This window comes from Lotus japonicus, chromosome 4 (assembly GCF_012489685.1).
Source record: "Lotus japonicus ecotype B-129 chromosome 4, LjGifu_v1.2".
Lineage (NCBI taxonomy): Eukaryota > Viridiplantae > Streptophyta > Magnoliopsida > Fabales > Fabaceae > Lotus > Lotus japonicus.
Genome location: NC_080044.1, coordinates 75,955,409 through 75,976,176, shown reverse-complemented (window position 1 = coordinate 75,976,176; position 20,768 = coordinate 75,955,409). Strand labels below are relative to the sequence as shown.

At 34.7% G+C, this 20,768-nt stretch overlaps 5 protein-coding genes and 1 non-coding gene across 6 annotated transcripts; 1 reads left to right on the top strand and 5 right to left on the bottom strand.

Annotated features, from left to right (window-relative positions):
* Nucleotides 1-1,989: 1,989 nt before the first annotated feature.
* On the bottom strand, nucleotides 1,990-3,168 carry LOC130715218 (fasciclin-like arabinogalactan protein 12). Its single transcript, XM_057565293.1, has one exon. The coding sequence runs from the start codon at nucleotides 3,070-3,072 to the stop codon at nucleotides 2,209-2,211; it is 864 nt and encodes a 287-aa protein (XP_057421276.1). The 5' UTR covers nucleotides 3,073-3,168; the 3' UTR covers nucleotides 1,990-2,208.
* Nucleotides 3,169-4,842: 1,674 nt separating this feature from the next.
* Nucleotides 4,843-9,462, top strand: LOC130716075 (ER lumen protein-retaining receptor A). The gene is made up of 6 exons (XM_057566258.1): nucleotides 4,843-5,123; nucleotides 5,294-5,559; nucleotides 8,361-8,476; nucleotides 8,760-8,833; nucleotides 8,909-8,972; nucleotides 9,058-9,462. Exons 1-6 carry the CDS (start codon nucleotides 5,033-5,035, stop codon nucleotides 9,092-9,094), a joined length of 648 nt encoding a protein of 215 aa, XP_057422241.1. The 5' UTR covers nucleotides 4,843-5,032; the 3' UTR covers nucleotides 9,095-9,462.
* Nucleotides 9,463-9,529: 67 nt separating this feature from the next.
* LOC130716076 (glutathione transferase GST 23-like) lies at nucleotides 9,530-10,608 on the bottom strand. Its single transcript, XM_057566259.1, has 2 exons — nucleotides 10,248-10,608; nucleotides 9,530-10,155 (listed from the first exon to the last, which is right to left on the bottom strand). Exons 1-2 carry the CDS (start codon nucleotides 10,560-10,562, stop codon nucleotides 9,784-9,786), a joined length of 687 nt encoding a protein of 228 aa, XP_057422242.1. The 5' UTR covers nucleotides 10,563-10,608; the 3' UTR covers nucleotides 9,530-9,783.
* Nucleotides 10,609-11,558: 950 nt separating this feature from the next.
* Nucleotides 11,559-13,882, bottom strand: LOC130716077 (glutathione S-transferase U1-like). Its single transcript, XM_057566260.1, has 3 exons — nucleotides 13,438-13,882; nucleotides 12,511-12,666; nucleotides 11,559-12,047 (listed from the first exon to the last, which is right to left on the bottom strand). The coding sequence occupies exons 1-3, from the start codon at nucleotides 13,753-13,755 to the stop codon at nucleotides 11,835-11,837; spliced, it is 687 nt and encodes a 228-aa protein (XP_057422243.1). The 5' UTR covers nucleotides 13,756-13,882; the 3' UTR covers nucleotides 11,559-11,834.
* Nucleotides 12,919-12,990, bottom strand: TRNAM-CAU (transfer RNA methionine (anticodon CAU)). Its single transcript has one exon. It is a non-coding gene; the product is annotated as a tRNA-Met (tRNA).
* Nucleotides 13,883-18,380: 4,498 nt separating the features above from the next.
* On the bottom strand, nucleotides 18,381-20,075 carry LOC130715342 (glutathione transferase GST 23-like). The gene is made up of 2 exons (XM_057565428.1): nucleotides 19,699-20,075; nucleotides 18,381-18,897 (listed from the first exon to the last, which is right to left on the bottom strand). The coding sequence occupies exons 1-2, from the start codon at nucleotides 20,011-20,013 to the stop codon at nucleotides 18,544-18,546; spliced, it is 669 nt and encodes a 222-aa protein (XP_057421411.1). The 5' UTR covers nucleotides 20,014-20,075; the 3' UTR covers nucleotides 18,381-18,543.
* Between the last annotated feature and the right edge of the window lie 693 nt (nucleotides 20,076-20,768).

The window sequence follows — 20,768 nt, the reverse complement described above, 5'->3', positions numbered from 1 at the left end:
GGCCTCCTCCACCAAAATCCCCTTCAGCCCTCATCCATGATCCGAACTCTGGAACTAGCAGCGCCTCCATCTCACAGTGCTTTTCAATATGATCTAACCGGCCACACCGATAGCAAAAATTCACTAGTTTTTCATACTTGAAACGGACAGCAAACGGCTCTCTACCCACCGCTGTTATTTTCTTTCCCTTCCTCAGTGGCGTCTCGACATTGACCCACACTCTGAAGCGTAGGCCAAGCCCAAAGAATTTGTCCCATCCCAGGAAACCGTCGAACGCACCACCCAAAATTCTGGCGAGTTTTTCAGATCTGTACGTGTACGGCAGTCCAAGAGCTTGAACCCAGAACGACACGCGGTTCAGCGGAATTGTGTTCGGATCCACGCTGGTATTGAACACGTTCAGGGCGATCATGAAGCCGGCGAAAAACCAAGGACCCGATCGGAGGACAAGGTCCCTGGCGCTGGTTGAGATGAACCTGAAAGCAAACAGATTCCCCCCCACATGGCGAACTTCTTCGCAGCTCCTTGATTCCCAAAGCTTCTCCATGCACCTGATGAACCCCACGCGGCTGACAGTATGTGGAGCCAGAACTCTTCCAATAAGCCATACATCAGCTACAAGCGTTGGGTCAATCTCCACCTCTCCAATATGCAGAACCTCATCCTCATCACCCGCAAAAACAGAAGGATCATCATTGAGGGCCATGGTAGAAGAGAGCAAACAGCCAAAACAACCACGTAAGTGAGCAAAAATAGAAACCCCAAGCAGCGTGAGCCCTGGGGAAAAGCCAAATAGAGGGCAACTGGTTACGTCGAAAGCAATATGGTCACAGAAAACTAGGCGGCGCAGCAAAAACCAAGCGACGGCGGCGCTGACTTTGGTGACTCCCAAACCCTAGGAGACATAACGCAGACTGTATCAATATATCCATACATTCTTTTTCAATGATCAAATAATATGTTTTGATTCTTAAAAAAATCTCATTATTATACTCCATACATTCCTTTTCAAATTTAAAGAATTTAAATAAAATTGTCACGAGTGAAGAATATATGTGGTGCACCAAACAAATTTTGAGAGTTGTAGAATAAGCATTAAAGTCATTAATCACTAAATTACCTTTTGAGCTTCAATGAACTCCATTCGTAAGGATGACAACGGTACTTACTTATTTTATTCTCTAAAATATTTGATTCATTATTTACTCATTTTATTTTACTAAATTGTTTTCGCAATTTTAATTTGATTGTGGTAAATGACAAAGGTATCTCCAGAAGTGCAGCCCCTAAGGATCAAACTATATAGGGATTCAAGCATCCATTTTTAACTACTGCTGCAACTGAAACCAATCGAGTAGATTTAATTTATTCTTTCCTAAATCCACATTTTAAAAGCCTCACCAGCTTTGTACAACAATATATTTTAAAAGCTCAATAAATCGTTGGCATCCCTAGTCGACATGGCAATTGTGTAGAAGCAATATTCCATGATGACCTGGGATCGAATGCTGACAAGGGAAGGCGAAGCACAGAAACCAGAAAATCAATTGTTTATTGACCTCAATGAGGTATTATATAATACCTTTCTTTTTTTTAGCCCTAAAGAAAAATTTAAAATCCTCATTAACTTTATACAAGAAAATAAATTATATACATATTTACTTTTTATGTTTTATTTAATGGTATTGTCTAAAGGATGCTAAACAAAGTTTGAACCTTATTTTGAAAGGTATACATATAATAATGTTTAGTACACAAATTAATTCCATCTCCACCTAATAAGATAAGGTAAGAAAAATGTGTGGAAATGAGATGGAAGAAAAAGTGAGGTGTGTATATATCATTACTCGTATACATCATTCTGACTAATATGCTTCCCTCAGTCTTCACTCTTCACTCTCAACAAATTAGGAAGGAATTGATCTACCCTGCTAATACTCACTGATGATGGAGATTCTCAAAGTGCATAGAATTAAGAAAAGCACAGAATTAATTGAGAAAAGCAATTATAGATATTCTTTTTGTCTTCGACAGAAAACAATCACATATATTGTTTCAATGACAAAACAAGAATACAAAGCAAATTTTCACAAGGCTCACAAAAAATACACATCTCAGCAATATACACAAGCCAAGAAGAAAGCAACATAAACACAAGTCCACAGCAATAGCATGCTTGTTCTGTGCACAAAAGATTGATGTTCTTCATCATGACATAGTTGCTGCTGCAGCAGCAGCAAGCACAAGAGACAGTACCAACGTTGTTCCGCGAATGCTACTAATCAATCTGTTTGCTCCAGAGCTGTTCTTTGTTCCCTGACCCTGATCATCATCATCTTCTGCAGATGAATTCTCCTTATCAGCTTTCGGGGCCTTAGCCAGAGCCGGTGCCGGAGCAATAGGCTTAGGCTTTTTGAAATCCAAAGGAATAAGCACCTTGTCCACACGGTATATGGCAAGTGTCTTATCAGAGTACACAATGCCTGTGATGGTGACATCAACCACCCCAGTTGAAATGTTCACACTGTTACCATAAGCAGTCACATTGAGCTCAAAACTTGAGGGGCTATCACTAGCCAGAGTCATCACAGGGTTGCTGAGCGAGTCAAAATTTGAGCTTGAAACATAAACAGGAAGAACATGGAACTGGATCAGCTCCTTTTGTTGCCTCTCTCCTAGAGAATTGAAGAACCCTGCTTTGAGCTGTGAGAATGCACCATCATCAGGTGCAAGAATGGTTAGTCCTCCATTTTTTGTGGCAACAAGTTGTGCATTGACTTGGTTGATGATTTGGGTGGTCTTCAGTAAACGGATCAGCGTGTTGAATGATTTGGCCTTCCTCAGAATCTTGACGACATCTTGGTTGCCTGAAGAGTCAGGATTCACCATTGGTGATTGGGGTAATGCTGGGACTAATGGTTTTGATGGTGCTGGAGCTGGTGTGGCAGGGGAAGGTTTTGTTGGAGCTGGTTTTGCTGGCGGTTTAGGGGCTGCAGCAGGCGATTGAGCTAAAGTGGTGATTGAAAAAATTGGGGCAAGAAATAAGAATGAGAAGAGAATTTGCTTCATCATCTTGTTGGTAATTGAATGCTCTAGGATCTATGAAAGAAAAAATCACAAATGAATGGGTAGTTTTTGTTATTGCAAAGTGTTTGATGTGTGGAAAGTGTCATGGGGGGAGGGTTTTTTATAGGTGCTAAATGATTGGAAGGTAGGTACAGGGTTTAGTTATAAAATAGCATATAGTTGTTTTTTGTGTGAATGGATATGATATCTTATCTGTGATGAAGATTAAGGTGGTGGATCAAGGTAGATAAAGTTGATTGAAAAGGGAATTTGGTTAGTTTATGTCATTGTCCATTGCTTGGGAATGCAGAGAAATTAAATAAGTGAGATCTCAATTGGTTGTGAACTGATAAAAGATGCAAATAAAAGCATAAAAGGAAAGCACCTCTCTTATCATTCAGGTGAGATGGATGTGAAATCAAATCAATCACAGTTAAGTAAGCTGTAGTAACTGTTTCTCTAGAGGTATTTTTATCATTTGTTTCTTCAGTAAGTCATCTAAAAGCCAGATTGAAAAACTTATAAATGCATCCCTTCTTTCTGTTTAGTGTTGAGCAATTAAAAGAAGTAAATTTTTTGTTGCTGGCTTGGTAATGAATAAACCAGTTTGAAGCCAGGTTCTATAATCATTTTATTCTATGCTAGTCATTAGAATGACAAGAATAAACTTCTCTTTATCCTATCATAAAGATGTTTATAGCTCCTTCAATCCACAGTCTCCTCAATCCTCACTTAGTTGCAGACCTAATTAACATGTTCCCAAGATCTCCTTGAACTCTCTTCAGATCTGGCTCTTCTGTGACACTTGCTATCAAGATTATGGTCTGTGCCCAGGGAAAAAATAAATCTCTCTAGTACTTTATCTGTTTATTTTTAGTCATATCTTGATCATGATAATTGGTGAGAAAAAAAAGTTAAAAATTAGGTAGATTACAATTTACAAATAAGAAGAAAGATAGGAATTGATATTCACTTCTCATAATCGAAGGTTTGAATTAATGTTGTTTTTACCTTGATAATATTTTTTAATTATTTTCAGCTTCGAGGAAACTAAATTAATTTTATATTTTTAATGACTATAAACATAAAGAAAATGCTAAAAAATATCTTTAGAATACCAAAATATCTTTAGAACACCATAATACTAAAATAATTTTTTAGCCCATTAAAACTTTAAATGAAATTATTTAGACATATATATATATATATATATATTCACAATGTTTAATAGAATATCTTAAATATTTCTTAGTCAGTTTTTTAGACACTCAACTAACTAAGTTTTAAGCATACAAGCAGTCTCCACTTACCTCAACATGTAAAAATCAATGTAGTAGACTTGATTTCTTATTAAATATAAACACACGTTTGACTGAGTTGGTAAGAAAATATTACTTCTCATCAGAAGATTTTGCGTTCAATTTTCACTGTTGATGCGGGGTTGTGTTATGGGAATATTGTCTTTGTAAACACCTTATGGCACCAGAGCCATGAGCTGATCTATGATAATCACCGAGCTAATAATAAGAAACACATGATGAGTAGTTTAGTTGACAACATAGACTAAATGTGTATGAAGAGTTTTCAAGTTCAACCACTGCGCAATACACCTAAGTAGGGAGAAAGAGTCTTATTTATGATTAAATCCCAAATTCGAACACTCGGCGCTTAAGAGTGACCGAATACCCGGTGGTTTATACGAAAAACAATATAATAATTGAGTGATTTGAAAATGGAAGGAAAGCGGTGGAGGGAGGAGAAGTGCCACCTCATATCTTTCCTTTCCTTTCCTTGCACACAACACAACATATACTTCCTTCTTTACCAAAAAAAAATAAAAACCAAAACAAAAAAAAATTCCAAGAAGCAACACCATTTTCGATTCCATTGTTCCAAACCCTTCTCTCTCTCTCTTGCTCGTGTTCGCTTTCTCTCTCTAGGGCACACCTTCATCGCCGACGCAACCATGAACATCTTCAGACTCGCCGGTGACATGACCCATCTTCTCAGCATTCTCGTCCTCCTCCTCAAAATCTACGCCACCAAATCATGCTCAGGTCACTCCTCCACAAACCCAAACTCATCGATCAATTTCATTTTCGTATTTTCCCCTTAATTTGCGAGTTTCACTGATTCACTCACATTCATAATTAGTCATGGTTTTGTGAATTTCGCATTGAATTTTTTAAATTGGGGGTTGATTTTGCTTTTTTTTTTGGGGTTTCAGGGGTTTCACGCAAGACGCAAGAGCTCTATGCAGTGGTGTTTCTGGCACGTTACTTGGATCTGTTCACGGATTTCATCTCCATTTACAACACCATCATGAAGCTTGTCTTCATTGCCAGTTCGTTGGCCATTGTCTGGTGCATGCGGTATCATCCCATGGTTAGGAGGAGTTATGACAAGGAACTCGATACTTTTCGCCATTATTTCCTCGTTGCGGCTTGCTTTGCTTTGGCGATTATATTGAATGAGAAGTTCACCTTTCAAGAGGTTAACAGCTTTTGCATACCCTTAACTTGATGTTATTACTTTTATGATGTATTTAGTTTTCTAAGCATTGCTATAGGTTTTCTTTTTGGTCATGAATTGAATGTGTTTGAGTAGTGGTGGTGATTATATTGTTTTTCATTTGTTGTTTGTATTTCTGATTTTTTAATAGTTGTTCATTTCTCCTAATGTTTGATTTCTTATTTTCTCATTTATTTTTAAGAAAATCATTAGAAGATGTGTCGTGTCTTGTGTGCAGTTGTGTGTGGCATGTTTAGTTTTCATTTGAAATTTAAAAAAAAAAAATTGATTTGTATGTTGACAAATTATATGTGCCTTTGATTTGAATGTGGACATTACAGTATGAAAATGGCTTACAGAATGATGGTTCATCGGTCACTATATTCTCTATGATTGAATGATTTTTACCATTTGGGCCTATTTCTAGTGGCAGCCGCAGCTTGCATGTTCCAGTGCTTACTGTTAAATTATAATGTTGCTAAACTCCTTTGAAATCATTTCTATATGCGTCATTTTTAGAATCTCTAAACTTCCTGGAAAAATTGATATTCAGTTTAGGTTTTGATTTTAGTCCTTCACTTCCATTGTTTGCCACACTTCTCTGAACAGTAGCGAAATCTTTTTACCCTTTAAGTATTCTTTTCTTTATTTGTTTGAAATGTTACTGTTAGGTATAGTAGTCAATAGCGGGAAATAGCGGCGCTATAGCGGCGTAGCGGAGCGGAGCGGCTCCCTGCCGCTATTGAGATGAAATAGCGGCCAACTTCACAATAGCGGTCGTAGCAGCGCGAATAGCGGCCAAAATAGCGGCAGATCGCGGCCAATAGCGGGAAATATATGAACTCAATAGCGGCCAACTTCACAATAGCGGTCGTAGCGGCGCGAATAGCGGCCAAAATAGCGGCAGATCGCGGCCAATAGCGGGAAATAGCGGGCGCTATATGAACGCAGGAGAAAATGACTCAAGCCCCTTGGTTTTAAATCGTTGGGGAACCTTTTTATGGGCATGTTAGGACTTCTCAGGGCCATTATAGGTCAAAATTGAAAGAATTAAGCTTCATTCTTCATTCAGATTTGCAAATTCGACTTCTTTACCTTGCTTTTGAGAAGTTATTAGTTGTATGTTATTGTTCAAGACTTATGATTTTTATTTCTATTATGAATGTTATGAATTTTAGACAATATTTGACATTGTTTGCTATTTATATGTATATAGTATTAAACTATTAATGATATAAAATTACATAAAAAAATTCAGAATAGCGGCCATCCCGCTATGCGCTATCACGCTATCCCACTTTTGGGGCCGGCCGCTACGCGCCGCTATCCGGGATTGACTACTAGGCTGTTAGGAAAACAAGAGGTCAAGGAAAAGAAAACTTTGAGATCAGTGGGAATCTCCATGAGATTGATCAGTGGTTACTGTTTAGTTGAATTTTAATTTTGTTATCACTGCTTGCTTAGTCAATGAATGAGTAACTTCCAAGTAATATTTATAAGGTCCATACAATGTGATATAGTTTCATAATCTGATGAACAATGTTTGCTGTGTATTTTTGTTATTGCTGTTGTAAATTAAAATATTTTTCTTGACGATTTTTTCTATAGATTCTTTGACGGGATCCATACCGTGTTACCTTTTGTACCATGAATCTGAGGAATGCTGTTTTTATTTAGTTTATGTCGTGCTTTTCATATTACTCATGTCATGTTGAGCCTTGAAAAGGCACCTCATTACCCAATATATTTTGAAGTCTCAACTTATCACAAGTACATGTTGACTGTTGTCATTTAACCCTAGAAACTGAGGCCTTTTTGCTGTTTTATAATATTAGTTTGTCTAGTTGAAACTACCAACAGCAATTCAGCACTTTTTCACACTTCTGCCTTACTGGAATGAAAATGATGAACCTTTTTGGTTCTTATTTAAAGTAAAAGGTAAGAAGGTGAAATTCATTATATTATAGGCTGATGATCATAGATATTTTATCAAGTAGCTATCACTTCAGCTAGAAATCCACCTAATACTGAAATCTTTTTATTTGATTGCTTCTCTTCCAGATTGGCTAAATAATTTAATGAAGTTCCAAGTTTGATTTAGATTCTTATAAAGAAGTATAAAAACTAAAAAATGGCCAAGCTTCATCCAATTTTTTAGGCTAATCTGATGCTATAAAGCTCTCGCCATGGTGCAATTTCGGAAAGTGTCGGACCCATCTGGGTTTATTGTAGCTTCCTGCATTTTCAAGAGACTGATTCCATGACTCAAATTTGTGACCTAATCACACTACAGTTACTCCAATTGTTGCAGCTAGGCTTCCCTTCAATTTGTACTTTTAGGCTAACAGTAGTTTGAAAGATACTTTGTTGGTAGTTTGAAGATTTCAAAGTTGACACATAATCTTATGGTTTTGGCTCTGGTACATGGTTTGTGGAGAAAGGCTAAAGGCCATAAAATGATAAGGTAGGTCACTCAAAGTGAGGGATCAAATAAAATTTCTGGCAATATATATTTTAGGGAATCTGCTGCATGTAACTGGTCCCCCCTCCTCCGTTTAGGTAAGTCCCCCCTCCTCCGTTTAGGTAAGTGTTGCAAAAGTGAAAGCAAACCTGTCACTTGGTGTCAAATGTTCTTCCTGTCCAAGAATATTCACCTGTCCCTGTCCGTATTGATTGCCAATCTGGATTCTTGTGTGCATTACATGTTAGCTTTGTAGTAATTCTGTTAACATTTTAATGTCAAGTATAATGATATACATGTTAGCTTTATGTACCTATTGCAGGTCTTCTGGGCATTTTCAATTTACTTGGAGGCAGTTGCTATACTGCCCCAGTTGGTTTTGTTGCAACGTAGTGGAAATGTGGACAATTTGACTGGGCAATATGTATTCTTTCTTGGGTATGTGCACTTCTGTTGTTGATTTTCTTTTTCTTTTAAGATCTATCTTTCTGTTTTGATTGTTCATAATTACGATCAACCTTCATAACTTTTAATCCTGTTTAGTGGGCTAAATTGGCACTTTCCTGCTTCTGTTTTCCCCATCTTGTCTCCAGTTTTGATGCTTACACAATTGAGCAGTTAGCTGTAGAACTTGTGCAGATTTGTCAATTTGAACTTATCTCAGAATCTGTTTATTGTTATGATGATAAAAAGGAATGTACTGATTATTCTTAAACTGCAGTGCATATCGTGCATTTTACATTCTGAACTGGATATACCGCTATCTGACTGAGCCACGTTTTACTCGATGGATAGGTAATAAATACTGAAATACAAACTACTTTTGAAACTATACGTCTACGATTCTGATTGCTTTTCTTGTCTTTACAGCCTGCGTCTCAGGTGTTGGTCAGACGGCCTTGTATGCAGATTTCTTCTACTATTATTTCATCAGGTAAACGATAGTTTTCTGTCAAGTTTATCATGTTTTGTACCATACATCAATAGCAAATAGTAATATCAGGAACTTTGTTTTGCAGCTGGAAGAACAATTCAAAACTAAAGTTACCTGCTTGAAATTTCTCAACATTGTTTTGGTATTCGGAGCTTTGTCAGACGAGTCTCGGCTGGATTTTACAGAGCATGGTTGGGATGAAGTTAGTTTAGAGGAAGACAAGGCCAACTCCACCCCTATTGATGAATGGGGTAGATGTGGGTTTTTTTGTTTGGCACAAGGGTAAATGGTTTTGAACTTCTGATGAACATAACTGTCTGGTAGCAATTCAATATTAGGTTAAACCGAAATGTTGATGTGATTTGTTTTAGCAGATTCATGTCTCCAGTGCAAAGTGATGTATAGTTTGTAATGTAAGGTAGCTGCTGATTTTGGTCATTATGAGAATGATTCCTGGCTTAGATATTAATACAGTGTAAAAATTATACAACTTCCTTTTTCGGAGCTAGCTAAATGAAGTTAGAATATTCTGTAAGGTGATTGTTTTGTCTATTGCATTAATAATAACTCATTGCCATAATGTCATTAAAAATACACTCAAACGTAGTGATACAACCATAACTGGTTTGTAATGGAGCTATGCTCTCAAAAGACAAACTAGACCATTTAATATTTCCCTCCGACCCATCTTATCTCAAGGTTTATAAAAACCTTTATTTATTTATTTATTTATTTATCAATAGATATCACTCTTTGAAAATGATAACTATCCCTGAGACTTGGCCCTATTCCTGTCCACCTAAGCCAACATCTAAACCTTAAACCTGCCACGAAAAGTTTCAGACAAATCCTTTTTGCGACCATGGAAGTAATCAATCATCTTGTCTCTTGGGGGCAAGGTGTCCTTGATTACAGGGTGGCTGAGAAAGTTGGTCATCCATGCAGTGGTGGCTGGAAATTTCAATGGGTCTATTATGTGAATAGACCCAACTTCCTCCCAAATATGAATCCAGTAAGAGATCCATCCAACTGCAATGTCAAGGTACCCAATATTTTCCCCTCCAAAGAATCTCTTCCCCTCAATCACTTCTTCTATCTTCTCCATTGCTTCTCTGGCTTCATTCAGAGCCTTTTCCTGTTCATCCCCGGTGATACACATTGCAACAAATACTGTCTCCAAAAGCTACACAACACAAGGTAGGCAGTGAAAGGTAAGTTACTGAATGGTTTTTGTGAAAAAGAATGAGAAAATCCAAAAATACATTGATAAGTTACCTTTTGTTCAGTAAAATTGGCCCAAAAGCGAGCAAGAGCTCTTTCATAAGGATCATGAGGCAACAGTGGATATTGCTTCCATGTCTCATCAATGTATTCAATGATAATGAATGACTCAGCGATTGTTTTGTGGCCATGAACAAGAACAGGAATCTTCTTGTGAACCGGGTTCAACTCCAGGAGGAGACTGCTCTTGTTGAAGATATCTTCTTCTACATACTCATACTCAACACCCTTCAGCTTCAAAGCCCATTCAACCCTTTTGGAAAATGGACTCGGCCAAAAGCTCAATAACTTCACATCTTGGCTTCCCATTGTCTTTGATTATTTTAGAATTTTATTTCCTTTCGTTTCTTCTGCAATCTCTGCTATTTATGTGTAGTTTGGTTCACCTTTTCTGGAGACTATCACTGTCATTTTGTTGACTCTCGAGACGGCAAATTTGAAAAAGTGGTGGTGGCATTCGGTGACGTAGTTGCTTGGCTCATTAGAGTTCTGATACATTTATACTTTTTTTTTTTTTTTCATATTCATTTTTTTAAGAACATTTTCAACCATGAATTCCTAGTTAGGTTGCTTAAACATTATTCTAACAGATCCAAGCTGCCGCATAGGATGTAAGCAACTCATAAGCAACTTAGAGCATCTTCAATGTAAGTTACTTAACTCAGTTGGAGCATCTAAGCAAGGTTGCTTATTTTGGGCAACCGTTGTTCTTGTTGATTAAATTTTAGCAACGTTGCTTATTTAAGCAACAATTGTTTATTATGTTTCTGTTTGCTTTTTGACTAAAAAATTATATTTTCTTTTTCATTAATGACCTTGATTAGTGTCATGATCTTAAAATAATATAAACATATGAGTTATAATGGAGCCCAACTAAAAGTAATTTTATACAGATTTTTGCTTCAATCACGATTTCTTATTTCAAAGTCATGACACTATTAAAGGTCATTAATCATATCTCTAACTTCTAAATGTGAGTTTTAAACCCTTTTAAGGTTCATATTCCATCTTTATTAGTTAATTATTGTCAAACAAGAAGTTCACTTTTAAAAATAAAATTGATTTTTTTTAGTACATAAAAAAAATTGATTGATTTTATATAAAAAATAAAATGATAGGTAGAAGACCATTTGCTTGTAAGGGATTCGTAGAATTATAAACATTTATATATATAAAAATTTAACAGTTACAAAAATTTCATATATTTTATCATAATTTTTTTTGTCTTTGAATCCTCCGAGAAAGTCATTTGAACACGAGATAAAATTCATATCATAATGAGACTAACTCTTTCAGTAAAAAAAATTTCATTTACGAAACCCGAACCTGCAACTTTATTTAAAGAGAATAAAACATGTACTACTTAAATTCACCCCCAACATATTTTATCATAACCTCACATATTAATTTTACAAAATGTTTACACATAATGTTCTAAAACTCATCCCTTGACTTTAGCTGAGCCATATTTGCTTATGAGACTATGGGTGTAAACAAGCATTTTGTCTCTTGGGGGCCAAGTGTCCTTGATCATAGGGTGGATGAGAAAATTGGTCATCCATGTAGTGGTGGCTGGATATTTCAATGGATCAAGTATCTTAATAGACCCAACTTCCTCCCAAACAGAAATCCAGTAAGAGAACCAACCAATTGCAAGGTCAAGGTAGCCAATGTTATCCCCCCAAAGAATTTCTTCCCCTTAATCTGTTCTTCTACCATCTCCAGACCTTCTGTTGCTTCCTTCATTGCATTTTCTTGTTCATCACCACTGGTAAATAGTTCAACCCATGCAGCCTTCAATAGCTATTACAAATATAAAGAAGTAAGGGATTACCGCATTAGAATGTGAGGTTTTGTGTTTCCTGTTTTTTGAAAAGAAAACAAAATAAGTTTTTTACTGCATATTGGAATATAAATTGACAATTTTACATTATGTGGTCACGAAAAACCCAATGTTTTTAATAGTAAATAATTTGTATAATAGCTTTTAAGGAAAAACACTTAAAAGGTAGGTAAATAAAAATTGTTGAAAAAATAAAGGAAGCCACTCTGATATATCAGAGCCAGGTTTCGATCCTGGGACCTGTGGGTTTTTCGTGACCACATAATGTAAAATTGTCAATTTATATTCCAATATGCAGTAAAAAACTTATTTTGTTTTCTTTTCAAAAAACAGGAAACACAAAACCTCACATTCTAATGCGGTAATCCCTAGACCCAACTTCCTCCCAAACAGAAATCCAGTAAGAGAACCAACCAATTGCAAGGTCAAGGTAGCCAATGTTATCCCCCCAAAGAATTTCTTCCCCTTAATCTGTTCTTCTACCATCTCCAGACCTTCTGTTGCTTCCTTCATTGCATTTTCTTGTTCATCACCACTGGTAAATAGTTCAACCCATGCAGCCTTCAATAGCTATTACAAATATAAAGAAGTAAGGGATTACCGCATTAGAATGTGAGGTTTTGTGTTTCCTGTTTTTTGAAAAGAAAACAAAATAAGTTTTTTACTGCATATTGGAATATAAATTGACAATTTTACATTATGTGGTCACGAAAAACCCAATGTTTTTAATAGTAAATAATTTGTATAATAGCTTTTAAGGAAAAACACTTAAAAGGTAGGTAAATAAAAATTGTTGAAAAAATAAAGGAAGCCACTCTGATATATCAGAGCCAGGTTTCGATCCTGGGACCTGTGGGTTATGGGCCCACCACGCTTCCGCTGCGCCACTCTGATTGTTGAAGTAAACTTCATGCATTTATTATATAATTGTAAGCATTGTATTGGGAAATATTAACTTTTCTATCACACTTCTTTTTGATAAAAAAGTTCAAAAAGAAGAAAAAAAGGTTTAAGAATATAAATAAAATCTCGTACCAAAGTTTTAACTTTTAAATGTACAAAATTATTTTATATTCTTAATTTATAATGAAGTCTAAAGAATTTAAATAAAGAATGAAGATTTGAATTTTTCTAATATATAAAATATTCCCTAATTAACTTAAAATAAAGAATAACTAAAACAATTAGAGAACTAATTTTTTTTTTTCAGAATAGCCAAATATGCAATTAAAATTTTAAAAATTTTTATTCATTAATTGGAATCTCCATGTTTATTCCAAAACCAAAAAGAATATATAGATAATAAAAAGAATAATATGATGAATGTGATAAATTAATTACCTTGGGTTCGATAGAAGCAGCCCAAAAGCGAGCAAGAGCCCTTTCATAAGGATCTTGAGGAAACAATGGATATTGATGCTTCCATGTCTCATCAATATATTCAAGGATGATGAGTGACTCAGCAATTGGTTTGTTGCCATGAACAAGAACCGGAACCTTCTTGTGAACCGGGTTCAATTCTAGAAGGAGATTGCTTTTGTTGAAGATATCTTCTTCTACATACTCATATTCAACACCCTTCAGCTTCAAAGCCCACTCAACTTTTTTACCATAGGAACTTGCCCAGAAGCTCACTAACTTCACCTCTTTGCTTTCCATGATCTTATCTGTTTCAGAACTAATTTTGCACTAAGAAGAATAAAAGAACTAGTTTTACACTATGAAGAAGCAAAGTCAATGGCTTCTTTTTTTTTTGCTAATTAAGTCAATGGCTTCTTTGATTGGTTGTCCTTAACTTGTGCAAAAGATCAATCTTATCTATATTCCAGAGACACGTTCAAAAAGTATATAAATATATTCTAGAGACGACAAATTGTTAAAGGATTGGAGGACAAAATTATAAGTGTCTTGTTTCTATACGAACTCTAGAGTGGAAGAAACTTCTGGATTACAATACGTGCCCACGAAACTTTTTATAAAAATAACAAAATTTGTAAACATAATCACAAATTGTCAACTGTTTAATTTTAAGTTCGAGCCGTGCAGTTGCATTAATAACACCATGATATTGTACAAGTGTAATTAATTTTTTTTTAAACACGTAATTGAGTTTTCGATATGTCGTTTATAAGAGTGACTCGTTTGATACTATTAGGATATTCAATATTAGGGTTTTCTCTTTTATCTCGCATTTAGGAATTGTTAGATAAATAATATATAATCAATAATGTGATCCTTGCCCAACAACTTAAGTTTTTGGGATAATTTTGTTACTTAACATGGTACTAGTGTTCTTTACCCGTGCGTTAAACGACGATTAAATTTATTGTAAAGATGAATCAGTAGAAATATGTTTTGATTTAGTTTAGGCTCTTTTTATTAAGTAGAACATATATGAAACCGAACATATGTTACAAACATGTAGATGAATGGATCACAGTAAATATATTAATTTGATGAGGTTGAGGTTGTATAGACCTCACAATGTCAACATTTGAATAGTAATAAAAACCAAGTTTTTAAGGAATGCATTACATTGAAATTGAAATAAGAAAAACATAACAATGACAACATGAACCCTTATTAGAAGTTGTAGTCCATGATTAATGATAAAAACTTCATAAACGATTTTGTTGTCAATCAAGCATATTTGAGTTATAGAACCTACAACGGAAAATTTTGTATATAAGAGTAATAATCAGTAACCAATACAAATATAAACTGTGAATAATTTGAAAATGTTAAACAAACCTTATAGAAACGCCAATAAACCTTCGAATTAGATGATCAATAAACTGCTTGACATCTTTTTATGCTGTCAACAATTAAAAGAATAAACATATCAGTTTTCTTATTAATAAAATTTAAATTTAAATTAATTGTAAGATAAATCAGCACTTACATGCCAAATATTATCGAAGACTTCTTGATACACCACGTTGCGTATAGTGTTAGATACAACTCCTTCGTCATCTATGATAAGCATCTTCAACCATTTTTTAGATTTAACTCTAGAAAGTGCAACATACAGCTGCCCATGAGTAAAGACATACCTTGACAAATATTAAAAAGAGGTATGAATTTTCTAGTATTAATTTATTTTAAAAATCATTTAATGCTTTCATTGATGTATAAGTTTGAAAAATCTTTGATAATGGAGAGAATCATGTCTCATAATAAATAATTAATGCTCTTAAATTCATTTAAAAATGTATGGAATATCACGATATTTTTTTTTTCGAAATTATAACTGAAAATTAACAGCATTGATGAGTTAATATTTGGTGTCATTTTTTAATCTCATTATGTATGAATATCGAATTTAAAAAAATTGAAATTAAACACATTGATAATAATTAATGTTGGTTATTTAACTTTTGAGAGTAATAATTTAAAAAATGATATAATCACATATATTATCGTGTGAAAATTAAATTAAATTTATTGCATGTGCTTTTTGAAAGGAGCATTAAATAAATTTGAGATTGTCCTTCTAAATTTAATTTGAATACTAAGTATTAGTAATTGGAGCATATAATTTTGACAGATTTTGACAATTTAATAGTAATTCTTTTCTGCTTTGTACCATTTTTCTAGAACTCTTGTTCACCACTTGCACCAGTGAGAATTTCAATCACATCTGCTAAATCATAAAAACATTAATCCAAATTTAAGAACAGTAATTTAAAACTCAAAGGCTACAAAAGAGTATATACCTATAAGAAAAGACGTATTAAGGTCCTTAAACATTATATCAGAGATTGGCACAAAAGAGTAAGGACTTATGGGAACCAATCGCACAGAGGTATGAATATCAAAGTTGATCTTGAATGGATGCGAGGTTTGACGGAAATCACGACCGCTTTCACCAACACCAAAGAACGAAATCTGATATGCACGTCCCTCACTTAGCAAAGATTGTAATCGGTATGTAAGAGTCTTCCTAATTAACTGAAGCGTGAATCTTACAACCCTGAAGTTCAATAAAAAAAGAGCTTAAGAGATTTACCGATTTAAAGAAAAATAACTTAAAACATGGTGATTATGTGAAAAAGTGATATATATTGTCATTCATAAGAATCATGTTCATGGAAAATAGAAGCTTGGAGCCATATAAGCTCGGACTGAGCCATAAACGGTTCACCTTTGCAACAATAAACCAGTTCTCCTTGAAGGCATCGTTGGTGGCGAGATTGTCGATTGCCATATGAACAAAGTATATTTCAAAGCTAATAGTCGGTGGGAAATGGAAGGACTGATGAAGGTGAAGAATAACATGAGGTGATTTATATAGAAATTTCAGTATTAGGGTTACTGATCAATGCAAGTTAAAAAAGGAAGGAAAATTAGGGTTATTGCTGCACGGTATTTGAAATTTGCAGGAGCTATTTTTTTTTTTCACACATTGATTATTTGACAAAAATTTCAATACTTATTTTTTCCAATCTTAAAATATGGAATTCATTTACTAACATTTAATGTTGACTTCATAAGAATGGAATGATTGTATAAATCATGATATTTATTAAAATATTAAAAACGCACGATTCAATTATTATAAATGATTGGTTTATATTTATTTATGGAAATGAGTATTTATAGGAAACAAATGCTAAGTTTTTTTAACATCAGAGAAACGTTAAAGAAAACATTGGAAACACGTTAATAATGATTTATGATTATTTATGAAAACGCATAATTATAGGAAATAAAAGTTACGTTTTTTATATTACAAATGCTACGTGATTATAGGAAACATCGACCATCAATGTCAACGGAATTTACAGAGAATGATTATCACACTGATGTAATGAAAAACCGTGAAAACTGGATATTTATTAATGGAATGCGGCGACAGAAAATTGATGGCCGTTTAATTCCGGTGGTAATTCTATTTCGAATATTTTTGAAAATTGGTAATTCTATTTAAACACATGGATCTGATTTTTAAAATATGAGTTATTTGAAATTAAATAGTTGAAATAGTCAAAATGTTAATCAATCATTAATGTGCAAATTTTATGTTAGCAATTAATGAGAGGTTAAAAAAAATAAAAATAAAATCAGCATTCAAAAGACTTTCAATTTTTTTTTTTCGATAAGCAATGTTGTATTAAAGGGGTACAAGGGGTACCACAAACCCATAACCGATACAAAGTTTGAAAACTAAAAGATAGCACAACCAGATAACAAACTCAGGTTGTTACTTACAAAAAATACATTTGGATATAAAACAGAATTCCTCAGAAAGAGCTAAGGCAAGATACAGGCTCGTTAAACCATTCAAAAGACTTTCAATAATGAGTGTGCATACAAAACTCAAATAAAAATGGACTTGTAATATTTTGGTCCAAATCAATAGGAGAGTCACACTTGTCCGACAAAGAGGAGGGTTGGGTGAGAATTATTCTTGAATTGCCAAATCAGCTAGGTGGGGCTCACAACGTTCCTCTTTTCTAAAATATATAGATTAGAGCTTTATGAGCAAACAGTCTACCGTTCGATCCTTATCGCCCATAATTCTTCTGATAAAAAAATGAATTTAAGCATATGATAGATGGCACCGTGCATCTATCAACGTTTCAAGTCCAAAGGGCTCTTGTGTAATAGGGCGTGTTAGAAAAATAATATAAAATCATTCATGTGACTCTTACCCAACAACTTAAACTTTTGGAATAATTAGTTACTACTTGACATGAACCTTGTCATTGAAGATTGATGAGATCTCTACGGATTTATGGCGTGTCTGATTCCAGCATGTTATGTGAGAGACTAATACGTGTGTTGATAAACTTGCTTTGTTATGTCTACATTGTTAGTTTTGCCTCCGGAACTGACCATTTCCCCTGATAGAGTTGAGGCCGCTTCTTGCTTTGGACTGATGTTGTTGTATTGGTCTTGTTTAGTTGTCTGTTTTAGTTTCATTGAGTCACTAAAAAAAAGACCCCTACATGGATGGAAGAAAATCCAAATTGTCATCACCAGGACGATTGTCTTCTCAACTACATTTCATTCGACTAACCAAGATTTAGATGGATTAGCTTTTAGGCGTTCAACTTCATCCAAATATTAAACAGTCTCAATATGTGCATAACCCTCCAAGTCCTAAAAATCTAGCTTAACAAGTTTTGTCACCCTAATTCAATCATTCAAGTATATCTAGCTAGATATTTAGGACTTGGGAAGCTTTGTACGTACTTAGTTTTGTTGCTCTAGCTCGGCCACAAGCCTTGCCAAGACGATTAAAGCCACAAAAAGATGAGACAAATGAGAACCATAACATCTATTTAAATGCTCATTATTAATTATATTCCGCATTAACCCTCTTACATAAATCACATTTAAGAAGTCATGATAGTGAGTTAAAATTGTATTTGAAATCAATAGTTTTAACTCACAAGGAAGTGAAGGAACTCACCATTTATATTTTCTTTCTATCACATCACATTATATAGAAAAATATTGCTCCCTACGACGGTGGGCATAAGCAACCAGCTTGTCCCTTGGAGGTAAGCAGTCCTTGATAACAGGGTGGCTAAGAAAATTGGTCTCCCAAGCAGAGATAGCTGGACATTTGTTTGTGTCAAGTACTTGCATAGACCCAACTTCCTCCCAAACAGGAAGCCAGCAAGGGATCCAACCAAGTACAAGGTCAAGGTACCCAATGTTGTCCCCTCCAAAGAACTTCTTCCCCAGAATCTCTTCTTCCAACTTCTCCATTACTTCTCTCACTTCCTTCACCCTCTTTTCCTGTTCATCGCCGCTGCTACGCATTAATGCAACCCACGATCCCAGCGCTAGCTATTATAGAAATGCAATTAAAGACAAAAGAGTCACTGAGAGAGTTTTTGTGTAAAGACTAAAGACTGAAGTGAATTCACCAATTTTAAAATTTAGAAATTAAAACTAAAAATAATATATTTTATAGGATTAAAAACATATTTCAGCCTATAATACTTTATAGTCATTGTGAGCAAATTTTCTTTCTAAATACAATTTTTTTTAAACAATAGATATGATCATCCACTGAACCTATCTTATTCGAGTCAAATGTGACTATGATGAGCTACAAAATTCTTCTTACCTATGAAATCTTGGTAAGACCATTAGAGGAATCGGATCTAGATCCTCTCAAATATAATTTTTCCCGAAGTTAAATTTTTTTTGTTTATATTTCTCTTTATACCCATTAAATTTGTGGAATCATTTGATTATTTATAAAGAAAAATATAAACAATATGACATTTGACATTGTCAATTTACTTGAGAGGATTCTAATCCAACTCCCGAAGCTAATTTAAAACAGTTGCATTCATATAGACACGAAGTGAAGAAATTTGTTTCAGCTAAGACAACATAATCACTTAATTTAGTTTGGTTTCTAATTATTCAAGTGAATTGACAGGAGGAAAAACAATTTTTCCGTTGTTGTTAAGGTGAGCGTGATATAATCTCCACTATTTCAGAAAAAATAAATCACAAAATATGTGCTAAGATGCTTAAATGATTCGGACTATCAATGAACCAAACAATTTAATTTATTTAAAGAAAGGGAATATAAGATAAAGAAAAAAAAGAGAGACAGGGGATATGATAAATTACCTTCTCATCAGCTAAATTGGCCCAAAAGCGAGCATGTGCTCTTTCATAAGGATGCAGAGGTAACAGTGGATATTGCTTCCATATTTCATCAATGTATTCAAGGATGATGAGTGACTCAGCGATTGGTTTGTGGCCATGAACAAGAACCGGAACCTTCTTGTGAACTGGGTTCATTTCCAGAAGGAGATTGCTCTTGTTGAAGATATCTTCTTCTACATACTCAAAATCAACACCCTTCAGTTTTAGAGCCCATTCAACTCTTCTACCAACTGGACTCAACAAAAAGTTCAGCAGCTGCACCTCTTGGCTTCCCATGATCTTTGTTTTTATCTCATTTCATTTGTATCGCTTATATATATGTCTGTTATTTACTTGTTAGTTCTTGTAATTTCAGCAACTTCTCTCCATTTCAATTTCTAATTTTCTATACTCTAGAGACGGCAATTTTGACCAAATGGCATTGGATAAACTTTTTTAATTGACAGATCATCACAATGGTATGATTAATGCTATTTTGGTAATTATCAAGATAAATCGATCAATCATTCAAGAATAACGTTCCCTTCATACTTCTCTTTGAGGTGGAGAGATGTGAAATGATAAGAGAGATAAGAAGAAAAGAAAAAGTAAGAGAGAGAAAGTATGAGATGTCATAGATGATAATTGAGGATGAGAATGTTATTTAGATGGATGGTCTTGAGGCGGCTCCATCGCAATATTGTCGTTGTTTATCGAATGGAGGCAGTGTATTTGAGCGTTGTGTCAGCCTCTTGAGTGTTGTAATCTTTTCTCGGGCATATAACAATTGACCTTGAAAGTATTGCTAGGGGTGAAAGTTCTAAGTTACTCTGGTGGTTGACAGTTGGTGGTGGTTTTGTAGACGATGAAAGCGTTATATGGTCGGTGGTGGTTTTGTAGGCGATCAAAGTGTCGGATGGTCGTGTGGACTGTCGGGTTCTGTCCATGACTTGGTGCGGGGATTGATTTATCATCCTTCCGAACATCACCAATTGATCAGGGTAAATCAACCAATCACTTGGAAGATTGTAATTGAGGATGGGAACGATTGC